The 18,971-nt window shown below is 42.7% G+C and overlaps 1 protein-coding gene across 4 annotated transcripts in view; it reads right to left on the bottom strand.

The window, feature by feature from the left end:
• mpp2b (MAGUK p55 scaffold protein 2b) overlaps positions 1-18,971 on the bottom strand; it is a 43,252-nt gene that overhangs the window by 17,160 nt on the left and 7,121 nt on the right. For 2 of the 4 annotated variants that reach the window (XM_071392102.1, XM_071392101.1), the window contains exon 2: positions 15,715-15,796. In XM_071392102.1, coding sequence (XP_071248203.1) covers positions 15,715-15,745 — 31 coding nt within the window. In that variant the 5' untranslated portion in view covers positions 15,746-15,796. Of the gene's footprint in view, positions 1-11,718; positions 11,860-15,714; positions 15,797-18,971 lie in introns of those variants that run through there. The other 2 variants (XM_071392100.1, XM_071392099.1) reach the window with 2 other exon arrangements.

The following is an 18,971-nucleotide window of genomic DNA, read 5'->3' on the forward strand; positions in this document are numbered from 1 at the left end:
AACACACTACGAATCTATGATGAATCACACACATACAAACACACAAACGGTAAGTTACCACAAAAACCACTGATGTTCGTAATGATACTGTTCATTTTCAAGATGATACTGATGAATGGTTCGTTTTGCGCTCCCTGTCATTTTTTTGGGACATCTGTCCTATCATCGCAGACCTCTCCCCAATAATAGAGACATTACTGTAGTTATACTCATCCTAGACAACTTCTGCAGTTTCAACACATCTGCCCCCAGCTGTCAATAGCAAAACATAAAGATGCAGCCCTGGTCTTGGTTTGGCTTCCACCGGGACAGGAAGGAAGGAAGGAAGGAAGAAATAAAGAGGAAGGCCCTCCATGATTACAAAACCCAGCCTCCCTCTGCCTCCCTAAACAAATAATTAGATGTAGTGTGCAGTGGTAAAACCTTGTTATCCCTCCTCTCCTCCTCTCTTCTCCTCTTCCCCCTCTTCCCCTGGAGATCTGGAGCAGAGGTTGCAGATCAAAATCTGGAGCGGAGGTTGCAGAGAACAGATCAAAATGCCGACCAAGCTTTTTCAGGCCCTGCATAATTCTCTTTAATCACCAACACTCACCACAGTGTGCCACAGGGTTTGTTTACTTTAGTTTACAGGGCCCTTCTTTGCGGCACTCTCTCTCTCTCTCTCTCTCTCTCTCTCTCTCTCTCGTCTTCTCTCAATTTCAATTTAAGTGGATTTATTGGCATGGGAAACATATGTTTACATTGCCAGAGCAAGTTAAATAGATAATAAATAAAAGTGAAATAAACAATAAAAAATGTACAGTAAACATTACACTCACAAAAGTTCCAAAAGAAGAAAGACATTCCAAATGTCATATTATGTCTATATACAGTGTTGTAATGATGTGCAAATAGTTAAAGTACAAAAAAGAGAAAAAATTTACATAAATATAGGTTGTATTTACAATGGTGTTTGTTCTTCACTGGTTGTCCTTTTCTTGTGGCAACAGGTCACATATATTGCTGCTGTGATTGCACACTGTGGTATTTCACCCAATAGATATGGTAGTTGATCAAAATTGGATTTGTTTTCAAATTCTTTGTGGGTCTGTGTAATCTGAGGGAAATATGTGTCTCTAATATGGTTTGGCAGGAGGTTAGGAAGCGCAGCTCAGTTTCCACCTCATTTTGTAGGCAGTGTGCACATAGCCTGTCTTCTCTTGAGAGCCAGGTTTGCGTTAGGCTGCCTTTCTCAATTGCAAGGCTATGCTCACTGAGTCTGTACAAAGTCAAAGATTTCCTTAATTTTGGGTCCATCACGGTGGTCAGGTATTCTGCCACTGTGTACTCTCTGTTTCGGACCAAATAGCATTCTAGTTTGCTCTGTTTTTTAGTAAATTCTTTCCAATGTGTCAAGTAATTATCTTATTGTTTTCTCATGATTTGGTTGGGTCTAATTGTGTTGCTGTCCTGGGGCTCTGTGGGGTCTGTTTGTGTTTGTGAACAGAGCCCCAGGATCAGCTTGCTTAGGGGGCTCTTCTCCAGGTTCATGTAGGTGATGGCTTTGCTATGGAGAGATTTACTGTCAGGGCCCAGGTCTGACAGAATCTGTGCAGAAGATCTAGGTGATGCTGTAGGCCCTCCTTGGTTGGAGAGAGAAGCACCAGATCATCAGCAAACAGTAGATATTTGACTTCGGATTCTAGTAGGGTGAGGCCGGGTGCTGGAGACCATTCTAGTGCCCTCGCCAATTTGTTGATATATATGTTGAAGAGGGTGAGGCTTAAGCTGCATCCCTGTCTCACCCCCCGGCCCTGTGGAAAGAAATGTGTGTGGTTCTTTGCCAATTTTAACCGCACACTTGTTGTTTGTGTACATTGATTTTATAATGTCGTGTAGTTTTACCCCAACAAAACTTTCCATCAATTTGTATAGGAGGCCCTAATGCCAAATTGAGTCGAACGCTTTTTTGAAATCAACAAAGCATGAGAAGACTTTGCCTTTGTTTTGGTTTGTTTGTTTGTCAATTAAGGTGTGCAGGGTGAATACGTGGTCTGTCGTGCGGTAATTTGGTAAAAAAAACAATTTGACATTTGCTCAGTACATTGTTTTCGCTGAGGAAATGTACAAGTCTGCTGTTAATGAGGAAGCAGTTCTCTGTTGACGCAGATCCCACAGTAGTTATTGGGGTCAAATTTGTCTCCACTTTTGTGGATTGGGGTGATCAGTCCTTGGTTCCAAATATTGGGGAATTTGCCAGAGCTGAGGATGATGTTAAAGAGTTTAAGTATAGCCAATTGGAATTTGTGGTATGTATATTTCATAATTTCATTTAGGATACCATCAACCCCACAGGCCTTTTGTGGGTTGGAGGGTTTGTATTTTGTCCTGTAGTTCATTCAATGTAATTGGAGAATCCATCGGAGAATCCAGTGAGTCTCTCTTTCTCTCTCTCTCTCTCTCTCCTCGCATTCACTCCTGTTCTTATTCCCATCATTCCGACAATGCTGACATCATGTAGGCATCACAGTAGGCTCTTTACATGGCTTGAATAAGATATAAAGGAGAGTTAAATAACAGAGGGGGGGGAATAAGTAGCCTAGCCATGCTTTTGGAATAGGTTTGCCATCTAGGCAGATTACGAGCGAAGTTGTGAAAGCGACAAGAGAATAATGGCCCTATTCAACAGCGGTTGGTTACTGCTGCCATTGTTGTATTATTCAGAAGGATTATCACAAATCCAACGTGTTCTCCTTCTTGTGTCTCAATGCCTTGCTGCTCTGTGTCAGTTGCCAGATTGGGTTGCCTCGCTCACTTTCCCCGACCTGCACTACAATAAAAGAGTTGTAGAATTAAGAGTAAGAAGAGTACAGGTCAGAAGTTCACCAACATAGGTAGGTTTAGATGTCAGTATTAGTTCAGGTGATCCCTTTCCCATAGTGTATGACCTGCGGAATCTGTGTAATGCATGCTATTGTGTTTCAAATAAAAATGCAGTATCATCTTTACGCAGAGTATTAAATTAGTAGGGGACCGATTACTGTGAAATCCTCCCCTATGAACTGTGTCCAGCTACCATTGCCAAGATGTAATAGTTTCAACCACGCTAAAGAAGTACTCATCTACCTCTATCCCACAATTGATGTACACAGTAAAAACAGTAAAAACGCGAGCATTTGTACAGTAATCAACTAATCAACTATAGTTGAATTACGGTTTGGAGACAGACTCAGCGATGTGACATAGACGCAGAAATGAAACAGTATAGTGGGTCAATTTCCGCAACAACTAAGAGCGTTGAAGTGCGAGGCTCAACAACAGGTTTCCAGATAGAACCCTTTTGGGTTCCACGTAAGAACCCTTTCCACAGAGGGTACTGAATGGAACCCAAAAGGTTTCCTGGAATCAAAAAGGGTTATCATGTAGGGACGGCCAAAGAACCCTTTTTTACAAGAGCAGGGGCGCAACTTTCACTGGGGACGGGGTCCCCACATTCTGAAATTGCATTTTTGTCCCCCACAAATTTTATCATTGGAATGGAATACAAAATGAGGCAACGGTGTGCTTTAGGACCATACGAACGCCTCTGAGTGTCGGGTAGGCTGTTTGGAGTGTTTATCCGACTGGATTATAATGATGCCCCCCCCACTTCCAAAGCCAAAGTTGCGCCCCTGTATAAGAGTATAGAGCAGTCAGCAAGATTATCACATTCCACTGGCTTTATTAACAGCCTAAGATGGCAGACAGATGAAGGATGCTCCCTTCTTGTCCATATTCGCACAAAACAGCAGCATGAGGCCACAGGTGACCAGCCATTGACTGCTAAGCTTCAGTTGATCTCATGGGGAAGCCGCTAAGGTACCACAACGAAAACAATACAACCGGTTGTAATAACCTCTGTTTGCTTTAGGGGAAAAGGTAGACGTCTTTAAACTAGAAAATATAATAGGGAGAGGGGACTACCTTGAGTTACACACACACTCATGCTATGCGGTTTAGCATTCTCATGCTAACAACAGCTGCAATTAAAGCACCAATGTTGCACATGAAAGTTCTTATTGTTTGTATTTCAGCACCCTCTGCGGGGATTGTTCCCAACCGGATGCATACATTTTTCAGGGGAAATGGAAAGAGAGCCTGTGACACAACTTACGCTTTCGGACGTTACCAAGGCGACCCTCCATCTTAACTCCTCCTCCACATTTACTGGATTGGTTGAACAGTGCAGGAGATAACTTCCGCCGACAGTTTTTTCTCTCTCGTCAGGACCCGAAAGAAAGAAATGCCGTTTTTACGCCTGCTACGTTAGGTTAGTGCTTCGGGAACACAGTGGGGAACATTAACCACAGCAATAGAGGAGGCAACCGGTTGCTATGGAGCACTACGGCTCTGGTGAGGAAGGCAGGGGATGTGGGTGTTTTTGTTGTGTAGTGAATCCACATAGGGAATACACTGGTCTGAGATCTGTCTGTCATTGTCATGCCATACATACAGTACCAGTCAAAAGGTTGAACACACCTACTTATTCTAGGGTTTTTCTTTATTTGTACTATTTTCTACATTGTAGGATAATAGTGAAGACATCAAAACTATGAAATAAACACATATGGAATCATGTAGTAACCAAAAATGTGTTAAACAAATCAAAATATATTTTATATTTCAGATTCTTCAAAGTAGCCACCATTTGCCTAATTGACAGTTTTGCACACTCTTGGCATTCTCTCAACCAGCTTCGTGAGGAAATCACCTAGAATGCATTTAAAATGTTAAAATTTACTTTTTAGAATTTCTTTCCTTCTTAATGTGTTTGAGCAAATCAGTTGTGTTGTGACAAAGTAGGGCTGGTATACAGAAGTTAGCCCTTTTTGCTAAAAGACCAAGTCCATATTATGGCAAGAACCGCTCAAATAAGCAAAGAGAAATTACAATTCATCATTATTTTAAGACATGAAGGTCAGTCCTATGATGAAACAGGCTCTCATGAGGACTGCCACAGGAAAGGAAGACCCACAGTTACCTCTACTGCAGAGGATACGTTTATTAGAGTTACCAGCTTCAGAAATTACAGCCCAAATAAAGGCTTCACAGAGTTCAAGTAACAGACACATCTCATTATCAACTGTTCAGAGGAGACTGCGTGAATCAGGCATTCATGGTCAAATTGCTGCAAAGAAACCACTACTACAGGACACCACCAATAAGAAGAGACTTGCTTGGGCCAAGAAACGAGCAATGGACATTAGACCGGTGGAAATCTGTCCTTTGGTCCAAATTTGATATTTTTGGTTCCAACCGGCGTGTCTTTGTGAGACGCTGAGTAGGTGAACGGACGATCTCCGCATGTGTGGTTCCCACCGTGAAGCATGGAGGAGGAGGTGTGATGGTGTGGGGGTGCTTTGCTGGTGACACTGTCAGTGATTTGTTTATAATTCAAGGCACACTTAACCAGCATGGCTGCCACAGCATTCTGCAGCGATACACCATCCCATCTGGTTTGCGGTTAGTTGGACTATCATTTGTTTTTCAACAGAACAATGACCCAAAACACACCTCAAGGCTGTGTAAGGGATATTTGACCAAGAAGGAGAGTGATGGAGTGCTGCATCAGATTACCTGTCCTCCACAATCACCAGACCTCAACCCAATTGAGATGGTTTGAGATGAGTTGGACCGCAGAGTGAAGGAAAAGCAGCCAACAAGTGCTCAGCATATGTGGGAACTGTTGAAAAAGCATTCCAGGTGAAGCTGGTATGCCAAGAGTGTGCAAAGCTGTCATCAAGGCAAAGGGTGGCTACTTAGAAGAATCTCAAATACTCTATATTATTTTTGGTTACTACATGATTCCAAACGTGTTATTTCATAGTTTTAATGTCTTCACTATTATTCTATAACGTAGAAAATGATAAAAAATAAAGAAAAACCCTTGAATGAGTAGGTGTGTCCAAACTTTTGACTGGTACTATATGTCAGAGGGGTTGGCTAAAGTACATACAGATCTGGGGTAAGGTGATATGGGGATTGGGTCACAGAGGAGCAGACACTGGTTTTAGCAGATAGACAGTCATTTCCAAGTGCACACACACACACACACAAATACACACGCCTCTATGGAGAGCCTGACAATAACAACCGGATGTACTGTGGATATTGGTTTTGTAGAGGTTTGAAGTATGTAGGAAATACAGACTAATGATGTCTAGAGACAAAGCGTTTGAAGACAGACAAAATGTCGGATTTGAATTTGCTAAAGGACTACTCGGTAATTCACACTGGCATGTCTCGAGGGTCTTAACAGGTAGTGTTTCTGTAAGCTATTTGGGTAGTTTCCCTGAAATCCTCTTCGACTTTGCTCCCTCTGAATAAATCAATGGGGTGTTTGATATGACTGTAAGTAATTGCTGTGGAGCGATTTATAAATCAAATACATTCCACACTGACAATGACCGACAAAATCGCCTAGGTCACCAATCGGGAGTAAGCCTTTTAAAACATTATATTTGACAGAGATATGAACCTGTAATATAATAATATCCCCTGCTTTCCTACAGTTGTGTAATTTAACTAAGGCCTCAGGTAAAGATGAGTGTCGGTGGACAATATTCAGTGGACGTCTTGGAGTGGAACTTATTCCTGTCACTGTTGAACAACTTATGATGGAACACGCACTTTTAATCAACAGCTTGTCCTCCCTGCTGAAAACAACAGCATAGACCAGCATAGTTCCAGTTTAGATGGTTTAGGTCAACGGTGTCACACTCAATTTCCCCACGGGCCGAATTCACTATTCAGTGAGGGCTGGAGGGCAACATTTAAAATGTATTATATTTCCTTGCCGTAAAAAATTGCTCAAAATTGTCCTCTAACAATCGCTTTTTCCATTTTTGATGGCCCCTGACTGTCTAGCTCTCGTTTCCATGACTGTCAGCAAGCTGGACAGAGTGAAGAGACTAAATGTAGGTTCACTATCATTTCTACACAGTTTCGATTTGGTTTAAGTCATTTCTATGTCAATTGAGATCTAGGCTACGTCAAAAAGAATCCAAAATACCATCCAACACAAGGTATTGTATTATAAATTGAGCCAGCCTAGAGTGTGAAAGAGTTCTAGTATGTAGATCTCAGAGTTAAAGTTAACATTCACACAGTGACACAGTAAGTTTACTGTTAAGACAATTGATTTGGACTGATGTTTGCATAAATAATGCGTGCATGCAGTGTGTGTGTGTGTGTATCTGCGTACATGTGTGTGTTCATGTGTGCATGCATGTGCCTGTGTCTAATGCAAGTGTACAATATATGTGTAACACCTCCTGACAGTCAGATATTCCCAACCCCCCCTTCCCTGTTGAGAACACAACAAACCCTCTGAAGGGCCTGCAGTATAGCAGCCACTGAAATCACAACAACATCTCCATGGCGATGGTCATTGTGCCCAGTCTGCGAGCCTCAGAAGGGCTCAGACATCATTACCAAGCTGAAGGTCATCAGTCCAGACAACAACCAGTGATATTTAGTGACATTTCACTCTTGCACCTCCCATTATATTGAATGGTAGTATGTCCAGAAAAAGATGACAGGGTTGAACAACAGCTCTATTATATGATGGCTGTCGGGAAGGTAACAGGCAAATGTGTAACGTAGACACACTTTGTTTTTATAATGACAATTATAATCTATAATTGCGCAATAAGGCCAGAGGAATGTGCGGTATATGGCCAATATACCACGGCTAAGGGCTGTTCTTATGACCCAACGCAGAGTGCCTGGACACAGCCCTTAGCAGTGGTATATTGGGCATATACCACAAACCCTGAGGTGCCTTATTGCTATTATTAACCGGTTACCAACATAATTAGAGAAGTAAAAATAAATGTTTTTTCATACCCGTGGTACACGGTCTGATATACCACAGCTGTCAGCCAATCAGCATTCAGGGCTCGAACCGGCCAGTTTATAATAACATTTCAATAGCAACATGACACCATTGTGTCACCAAACCATCCATCTTTGTGTCTTTGAAAATGGCTATATAAAACCCAGGTTTTATTGTTAGGATAACCAAACCACATAATCAAACCCGGATCACTCAGAAATAATACACTCAACAGTGCTGTCTATGGCCCCACACTTTTATTACTGACAGCCTCATCATACATGAAAACTCCCCTTACTCATCATCAACAGTGTTGACGATTTGTGAATCCTAAATGGGACCCTATTTCCTTTATTGTACACAACTTTTGACCAGAGTCCTATGGTTAGTAGTGCACTACATAGAGAATAGGTTGCCATTTGGAACATGTGATTGAGTATTCATCTGACAGGTCCTGGTCCAGAGAGGGCAGTTAGAGACGAATGTTATTTGAAGGTTGTGTCTCTGTCGGTGACACTCCCGAATGTGACCACTCTGAGAAGCGCACTGTTGCATCTGAATAACCGAATAACAGCGAATACAAAACGCACCAGGTAGGAGGGAGCTCCTCAACGAAGAACTAATGTGAAAGTACTGACAGACTGTCTTGCCTGTCACGTCAACTACTATTAGGAGATACAGTTGAAGTCGGAAGTCTACATACACCTTAGCCAAATACAATTAAACTCAGTTTTTCACAATTCCTGACATTTAATCCTAGTAAAAATTCCATGTCTTATGTCAGTTAGGATCACCACTTTATTTTAAGAATGTGAAATGTCAGAATAATAGTAGAGAGATTGATCTATTTCAGCTTTTATTTCTTTCATTACATTCCCAGTGGCTTAGAAGTTTACATACACTCAATTAGTATTTGATAGCATTGCCTTTAAATTGTTGAACTTGGGTCAAACGTTTCGCGTAGCCTTCTACAAGCTTCCCACAATAAGTTGGGTGAATTTTGGTCCATTCCTCCTGACAGAGCTGGTGTAACTGAGTCAGGTTTGTAGGCATCCTTGCAAGCACACACTTTTTCAGTTCTGCCCACAAATGTTCTACAGGATTGAGGTCAGGGTTTTGTGACGGCCACTCCAATACCTTGCCTTTGTTATCCTTAAGCCATTTTGCCACAACTTTGGAAGTATGCTTGGGGTCATTGTCCATTTGGAAGACTCATTTGCGACCAAGCTTTCCTGACTGATGTCTTGAGATGTTGCTTTAATATATCCACATAATTTTTCTACCTCATGATGCCATCTATTTTGTGAAGTGCACCAGGCCCTCCTGCAGCAAAGCACCCCCACAACATGATGATGCCACCCCCGTGCTTCACGGATGGGATCGTGTTCTTCGGCTTGCAAGCCTCCCCCTTTTGCCTCCAAAATAACGATGGTCATTATGGCCAAACAGTTCTATTTTTGTTTTATCAGACCAGAGGACATGTCTCCAAAAAGTACGATCTTTGTCCCCATGTGCAGTTGCAAACGATAGTCTGGATTTTTTATGGTGGTTTTGGAGCAGTGGCTTCTTCCTTGCTGAGCAGCCTTTCAGGTTATGTTGATATAGGACTAATTTTACTGTGGATACAGAAACTTTTGTACCTGTTTCCTCCAGCATCTTCACAAGATCCTTTGCTGTTGTTCTGGGATTGATTTGCACTTTTCGCACCAAAGTACGTTCATCTCTAGGAGACAGAATGCGTTTCCTTCCTGAGCAGTATGATGTCTGCGTGGTCCCATGGTGTTAATACTTACGTACTATTGTTTGTACAGATGAACTTGGTACCTTCAGGCATTTGGAAATTGCTCCCAAGGATGAACCAGACATGTGGATGTCTACAATTTTTTTGCTGAGGTCTTAGCTGATTTCTTTTGATTTTCCCATGATGTCAAGCAAGGATGCACTGAGTTTGAAGGTAGGCCTTGAAATACATCTACAGGTACACCTCCAATTGACTCAAATGATGTCAATTAGCCTATCAGAAGCTTCTAAAGCCATTACATAATTTTCTGGAATTTTCCAAGCTGTTTAAAGGCACAGTCAACTTAGTGTATGTAAACTTCTGACCCACTGGAATTGTGATACAGTGAATTTATTATAAGTGAAATAATCTGTCTGTAAACAATTGTTGGGAAAATGACTTGTGTCATGCACAAAGTAGATGTCCTAACCGACTTGCCAAAACTATAGTTTGTTAACAAGACATTTGTGGAGTGGTTGAATAACGAGTTTTAATGACTCCAACCTAAGTGTATGTAAACGTCCGACTTCTACATCTCGACCTCACTGTGTTGTACAGCAGTATGTACCACAGGCGTTATCTTATTCACTCCTCATTCACCTCTCTCTCTCTTGCTGTTTATTTAATGTATCTATATCTATGATCGTCAACGCTACATTTTGTCTAACAAAGGCATATAATTCCAGTACGTCCTGTGAAAGCGTCTGCGCATTCAGTTGTGCGACTGACCAGGTATCCAATTTCCCTTTACGTTCCATTTCGACCACCATCCATTTGTACAGTGACACATTTCCTTAGTGAACAGCATGGACACGGATGCAGTATAGTATGCAATAAATGCAACATGAATTAATACCATCAATTATGGATAGAATACATTATTATCAATGTACTATCATTCAGTTTTGTTCTATTGAGAGGCTGTCACTATCTCCTGGTTATTGTAACGCACGGCCATTTACTGTTACGGGCAGCCATATTTGTCATGAAGAGTATAATTGTTATTATCATAGAAATAGAATGAAATAGATTGATTCTATTTCTATATGAGGGCTCTGCGTAAAGTAGTACATGTTTTCTCTCTATGCACTCTCTCATTTTCCTTCAGTCATAAGGGACATTGAATCTATACATGCAACAGTTGAGCTAGTATGTAATAATTCCACTTGATCAATGGTCAAATTAAAGGACAGGAATACCATACAAAATGATAAGTAGTCCCATATGCTTGAGATTCCGCTGTTAGTTATTTCTGACATTGGGTGAATACAGTTTCACACCTTAGCAATGAGTCTTGCACATCCACACCTTATTGCCTTTGGTACTTATTTGTCTCGCTTGTATCTCCCAGATAGCTCATAATTCTCACAACCACACTACACTTCTATTTCTACACCAATACATACAGGGAGTAAGTGGAACCCATCCAAACATAGATGAACCATAGAATCCAAACCCGCATCCCTTCACCATAGATGAACCATAGAATACAAACCCGCATCCCTTCACCATAGATGAACCATAGAATCCAAACCCGCATCCCTCCACCATAGATGAACCATAGAATACAAACCCGCATCCCTTCACCATAGATGAACCATAGAATCCAAACCCGCATCCCTTCACCATAGATGAACCATAGAATCCAAACCCGCATCCCTTCACCATAGATGAACCATAGAATCCAAACCCGCATCCCTTCACCATAGATGAACCATAGAATCCAAACCCGCATCCCTTCACCATAGATGAACCATAGAATCCAAACCCGCATCCCTTCACCATAGATGAACCATAGAATCCAAACCCGCATCCCTTCACCATAGATGAACCATAGAATCCAAACCCGCATCCCTTCACCATAGATGAACCATAGAACACAAACCCGCATCCCTTCACCATAGCTGAGCCACAGAGTCAAAACCCTCATCCTATTACCATATAGTCAAAACACTCATCCTTTCTATGACCCCTATCAAAAGAGTGCAAACCCTCATCCTTTCACTGTAGATAAACCATTAAAACCCTCATCCTTTCTATGACCCCCATCACCATCAGCATCACCCCATCCGCCTGTCCTTACCTTTCCCACTGAGCTCCAGGCACTCCAGGGACAGGACAGAGTCCTCCAGGGAGAACCTTCCAAACAGGCTGCCAGCCATGTGGTACACACACACCTCCACGACACACACACACACACACACACCTAGCGACGACTCACACACCTAGCGACGACTCACACACTCACACCTGAGACAGCCTGAGAGATGCTCCTCTCCTCCTCTCTCATCCCCTCCTTCAGAGCGCCTCTCTCTCTCCTCTTCCACACCTAGCGACGACTCACACACCTAGCGACGACTCACACACTCACACCTGAGACAGCCTGAGAGATGCTCCTCTCCTCCTCTCTCATCCCCTCCTTCAGAGCGCCTCTCTCTCTTCTCTTCCTCCTCTCCCTCCTCCTCCTCTCAATACCTGCAGCTCCTGAGAGCTGCCAAGGATGACTGAGCCTTTCCCCCTGAATGGAAGCCTCTCAGAGGAGAGAGGAAGGGGAGAGAGAAATAAAGGGGGAACGAGGAGGGGTTGAGTGGTGCATCTCACGTGGGAGGTGTGATGCTTGGAAAGGAAGGGGGAATCAAGGCACAATGATGTTCTACTAGCCACTACCGTGTGTGTGTGTGTGTGTGTGTGTGTGTGTGTGTGTGTGTGTGTGTGTGTGTGTGTGTGTGTGTGTGTGTGTGTGTGTGTGTGTGTGTGTGTGTGTGTGTGTGTGTGTGTGTGTGTGTGTGTGTGTGTGTTGTGTTGGGAGGGAGGGAGGGAGGGATCTTCTGATTGGTGCTTATATCAAGAACGTCCTTCCAGTTTAGTGACATTATCATGGTTCACCACACATTGGCCGTGTCCTGATTCTCGACCCTACACTTGGACTCTTTCCCGTATGAATTTAACACTGATGAAAACTCCTTCCAACCAATCCTATACCTTTAAATTCATGACAGGAGTGTGCAAGTGCACGCTTCTGGGAAAGGGTGCAGAATCGAGATGTTGCCAAAATCCAAGTTATAAGAGAGACTAGGAAAGCTATGAACCTCAATAAACTATTCCTCACATTCTCTGTGCAATGTATTATGGCTGTAGCTAGCTATTAGCATTATGCTCACGAAGCAGTGCACATAAAAACATTACGGCTTCATTGACCGAGTGCATGAACCACCTCCTCGCTCCAAATCAAAATGTAATTGTAACCGGCTGCATATCAGTGCCAAAAAATAGCCATACTATAAAATGCTAACTTTTTTGATAACTGGGAGACAAGAAATTGTTCCGAGGCACAATTTATTCTTGGTTGCAGAAAACGTCCATCAGGAAGATCTCCCCCTTGGCTAGTTTACAAACAGAGATTGACGTGCGGGCCATTTCTAAAAACAGATTTAATGCACATTCAATATCTCAGGGGTGTTGAACCACCATACATCTAAATTCCACTCCTCACCTCGCCTGCACAAACTCATGAGCTACATATACTTCACATCAGATGCCATACAACTTTCGGTAATACATTGAGTCAGCCAGCCATTGGTGAAAAGACTTCAAACGAGAGCATTTCCCCTCTCTTCCATCTCCCAATGGTGAGATAAATGAATTGTCTCTGTCTTTGTCATTGTGTATGTGTCTGTCCTGTGTCCCTGTCCTTGTCAATGTCCTTCTCCCACTCCCTCTCCCTGTCCAATAGCAAACACAGAAATCAGCCCACAATCAGGGAATTGAAAGGATTTATTTGAAGAGAAATCAGCCCACCCAATCTCAAAACTCCCAAACCCCCATCTCACCCCAACACTAATACCCACTAGAGAAGCCTCAATGGGGGCTGGGGGGGCACACACCAAGGTCAGTACCAGAGGGTAGTGAGGTCTAATAACAGACAGATTCTTCCAGACAGCCAGACTGATAAGTCTGAGTTGGAGTCCGAATTCACTGCTTCATTAGGCACATCATTAAGTCACATTAGAGGAGTCGAAGATAACTTGCAGGGCCCCACGTGATAAACTGTCCCTACCTGCTCCATCTCTCTCTCTATCTCTCTCTCTCTGTCTCTCTCCCACTTTAACACGTTATCTCTTTTTATCCCTATATCCTTCTCTGTTTCTTTTTAACTGTGTTTCTCTATGTTATGTGGAAATATGCTGGACTGGGGGGTCATTCATCCAGTCTCATTCATCAGAGAAGGTTGAAACACCCCTCTCATCTTCTCTTTCTCTTTTGCTCTCTCACCCTATTTTTCTCTATCTGTCACCCTCTCGCTTTCTCTCTCAACTCCCCCAAGGTTAAAACCTGTCAACAATTAAAACATTGGACCTCTACCTCTCTCTCTCACTCTCTCTCTCTCTCTCTCTCACACACATACACACACACACACACACACACACACACACACACACACACACACACACACACACACACACACACACACACACACACACACACACACACACACACACACACACACACACACACACACACACACACAGATAGAGTGGAAGTTGGAAGTTTACATACACTTAGGTTGGAGTCATTAAAACTCGTTTTTCAACCACTCCACAAGTTTCTTGTTAACAAACTATAGATTTGGCAAGTCGGTTAGGACATCTACTTTGTGCATGACACAAGTAATTTTTCCAACAATTGTTTACAGACAGATTATTTCACTTATAATTCACTGTATCACAATTCCAGTGGGTCAAAAGTTTACATACACTAAGTTGACTGTGCTTTTAAACAGCTTGGAAAATTCCAGAAAATTATGTCATGGCTTTAGAAGCTTCTGATAGGCTAATTGACATAATTTGAGTCAATTGGAGGTATACCTGTGGATGTATTTCAAGGCCTACCTTCAAACTCAGTGCCTCTTTGCTTGACAAGACCTCAGAAAGAAAATTGTAGACCTCCACAAGTCTGGTTCATCCTTGGGAGCAATTTCCAAATGCCTGAAGGTACCACGTTCATCTGTACAAACAATAGTACGCAAGTATAAAAACCATGGGACCACGCAGCCGTCATACTGCTCAGGAAGGAGACGCGTTCTGTCTCCTAGAGATGAACGTACTTTGGTGCGAAAAGTGCAAATCAATCCCAGAACAACAGCAAAGGACCTTGTGAAGAAGCTGGAGGAAACAGGTACAAAAGTATGGTCTGGTCTGATGAAACAAAAATAAAACTGTTTGGCCATAATGACCATCGTTATGTTTGGAGGAAAAAGGGGAAACTTGCAAGCCGAAGAACACCATCCCAACCGTGAAGCACGGGGGTAGCATCATCATGTTGTGGGGGTGCTTTGCTGCAGGAGGGCCTGGTGCACTTCACAAAATAGATGGCATCATGAGGTAGGAAAATTATGTGGATATATTGAAGCAACATCTCAAGACATCAGTCAGGAAGTTAAAGCTTGGTCGCAAATGGGTCTTCCAAATGGACAATGACCCCAAGCATACTTCCAAAGTTGTGGCAAAATGGATTAAGGACAACAAAGGCAAGGTATTGGAGTGGCCATCACAAAGCCCTGACCTCAATCCTATAGAACATTTGTGGGCAGAACTGAAAAAGCTTGTGCGAGCAAGGATGCCTACAAACCTGACTCAGTTACACCAGCTCTGTCAGGAGAAATGGGCCAAAATTCACCCAACTTATTGTGGGAAGCTTGTGGAAGGCTACCTGAAACGTTTGACCCAAGTTAAACAATTTAAAGGCAATGCTACCAAATACTAATTGAGTGTATGTAAACTTCTGACCCCCTGGGAATGTGATGAAAGAAATAAAAGCTGAAATAAATCATTCACTCTACTATTATTCTGACATTTCACATTCTTAAAATAAAGTGGTGATCCTAACTGACCTAAGACATGGCATTTTTACTAGGATTAAATGTCATGAATTGTGAAAACTGAGTTTAAATGTATTTGGCTAAGGTGTATGTAAACTTCCGACTTCAACTGTACACACACACAGACACACACGTTTCACCCCTTTCTCGCTATCTCTATCTCTTTCTATTGCTCCGTCACGGCGAGGCCAAGTCACTTACCAGAGTCCGAGCTGGATGATGCCACGGGCATTTTGGAAATCTGGTCTTCCCAAATCCTCTTCTTTGAATCTTGTTAGGTCAGCTGGAGAGAGAGAATGAGAGAAGTAGGGAGAAGAACATGGTAAACAAACATGAATTATTCATCAGTTATGAATACAACCACCCTCAAACACCAAACTGGAGAAATGGACCAAGAGGAGGGAGGGAGGGTCGATAAGAGAAGCAGACAAAGAGCAGTAGAGGGAGACTGAGGGAGTTCTCCCTCATGTTATTTACACCCACCCAGTCCCAGTATAGTTCCCATGCCCACACATGCCCATTCCCCTGTTGTCAGTGTCTAATTATAGGTAACACCCACACTGTCCAACTCAGTTTCCACGAAGTCAACTATAGCTAGTTAGAGAGATTGGCTACAGTAAGCGAGTGATCAGGATAACATGTTGTACTAGCTTGGAGAGGATCGTTAAGGCATCTGATTGAACCCATTGGCATTACGCTTAATGTCATCAGGAACTGACTGGAGTTTCTAAATAAATTGTTTGCCGATGGATTTGTGAAGAAGAGTCCTAGAATTGTATTACATTACAGCAGTGAGAGATCAAGGACAAGTAGCGACAGATTGAAGAGTCGAGTGAGACGTTAGTGTGTGAGAGAGAGAGAGAGAGAGAGAGAGAGAGAGAGAGAGAGAGAGAGAGAGAGAGAGAGAGAGAGAGAGATGGAACATAGGTGGAAAAAGGGAAGTCGATGAGGGAGAACAGCATCCAAGGATGCTAATTCCTGGTTGCCATGACAATATACCGCAGACTGTGGTCAGGGTGAAGGGGTGGTAGCCAAATAGGAGGGAAAGTCTATCATTCAGCCCCCTCATCACACACACACACACACACACACACACACACACACACACACACACACACACACACACACACACACACACACACACACACACACACACACACACACACACACACACACACACACTTCCTATAGTATAAAGCACAAAGCACAATCATCATCTAAAAAGTGTGTGTCTATGCAGATGAGTATATGAGTATATTACCACCATATCAACACTTAGACAGAAGCTCGAATTGTAGTTCCTGCTGTGCCATTGAAACACACTGAAACCCAGAGTGTGAAATGTACTCTACCACTGCCCAGGGCTTTGTATAACTCTGATCTACGCAGATCAGGCTCTTAAAACGTTCACACCTGCTAGGTCTTTTATATTGTGGGAACTGCTTTGTCTTTAGGTGTGATCCAAAGTCCCATGTTCTCTGTCATACTGAGCCGAGGCTACATCGCCACCACAGCTGCTATGACATCATGCTCGCAGCGCGGGCCTGCAATCATCATCTCTCCACCCTGCCAACCAATTAAGAGAAGAGCAAAGCTGAAGTGGAGAGAAACACTGACACTGGGCCAGGGCCACACAAACAGAGGGACGGAAAACAACAGGATTAACACAATCTAAGAGAGCGGAGCGAGAAACACTGAGGGTAGCATTTCTATTTCTGTAGTCATTTACAGATCTCTGATATATATTTTTGAAAGGTTTGTTGTTGCGTAAGCTAGGTGTCTTGGATCCACATCTTGGCCAGGAGCCAGCACCTACTTTCTTAATGTGTGGTCCTGGTACACAGGTGTTATATCTACCCCCAACAGGTAGGTTCCACCTTAAATCTGTGATGCCAACACGCACACACACAAACACTTTCTCTCACCCACACATACTGACAGACACAGACTCTTTGACACACACATACTCTGACAGAAACAGACACACACAAACACACACATACACCACAACCGTATCCTAATCCACGCGTGGCTCGCGTCACGCCTAAAAATAACCCTGCCCGCACTCCCGCAGGTTCCTCTCCTCCTCTCATTGCATCACAGGGGGAAAGCGCTCGTATCCAAGACAACCGCAAGGACCTCTTTCCTTTTTTTCCCACTGGTTTACCATGGCAACAAGGAAAAATGCGTAAAATAATAATAAGGGGAGAGGGAATTGCAATTGTACTCAATTGGGGAATAATGAAATGCAAATGGTAGTAGTTTAATGTGTCTCTGCTATTGTATTGTCGTTTTTTTATATCAAAACAATACTGAGAATAAATTGTAGAGGGTGAACCGCATCATTGAAATCCAGAGTATTGCCTTCAAAACGAATCACAGTGGAATCGATCATAGCACAGTGAGATACACAAGCTGGATCACAAGGCTTAAATGGCCGTTTAAAAAGGCCAACTCAGAGGTCTACGATGAAAGCTCTCAATGAGAAATGTCTTTGTGAACTTGCTCTCTCACCCGAAAAACTTGATTTCAGATCTCAGATATGTATCATGTCTCACCAAAGTGCTTGAATAAACTTCAGGAGTGTGTGTCTGATTGTACACTTTATATAGTTTATATTGGGGTCCACTGGTGCAATATTTGAGTGGCAAGCGTATGGTGTATTTGGTCTGGGGCCGGGGCCGGTATTCATATAGTGTCTTGGAGTAAAGGCGCTGATCTACGATCAGTTTTGCCTATTAGATCATAATGAATGTGATTACATGGACAGGAGGGACCTGATCCCACTCTGAGACCGGCTCTGACACCGGCCCTGATTTCCCCATGAAAACCTAAAGCTAGAGAATCACAGAACATTTATAAGGAGCTTTTAAAGAACAGATTAAAGGTTTTACTTATTTACTTAAGAGCTGTGAAATCAGGTGTGACCTACATTCCTCCTTAACAAACTCAAACTTCTGTGAATCTGTCAACGGGAGCCCAAAATAACTTGAATTCACTACATCAAAACAAAAGAGTATTTTGTAGGGAGGAGAAACAAACTAATTGAAATGGTCATTTGAAGCTAGTATGTGCCACATGGTCAACTGAGATCTGAGATCTGCATGTTCAACACTGTTTTCATTCTCACCACCTCATGTATATTGATGCACACAAGGTGTTACTATAGTTAGCTACTTAAATTCCCCTGGGATCAACAGTGATAGCCCCAACTCAACTGGAAAATAAAAGTTTAGCCACACACACGCACAATAGCCTTAGCAGTGAAGCAGTTCCACTGCCAGTAATTCAGTCAAGGTCCCTGTTGATGGTTATTCAGTCAAGGAAGTACTGATTGAATAAGTCTGAGTAATGACAGGCCTTGGTTCAACGTCACCAACATACCTCTTGACTAAAGACTAAAGTTTCTGACCAAATGTTACAGATAGGATATGGTACAGTATGATATGGTATACTAT

Source organism: Salvelinus alpinus, chromosome 3, assembly GCF_045679555.1.
Source record: "Salvelinus alpinus chromosome 3, SLU_Salpinus.1, whole genome shotgun sequence".
In the NCBI taxonomy this organism is placed as follows: domain Eukaryota; kingdom Metazoa; phylum Chordata; class Actinopteri; order Salmoniformes; family Salmonidae; genus Salvelinus; species Salvelinus alpinus.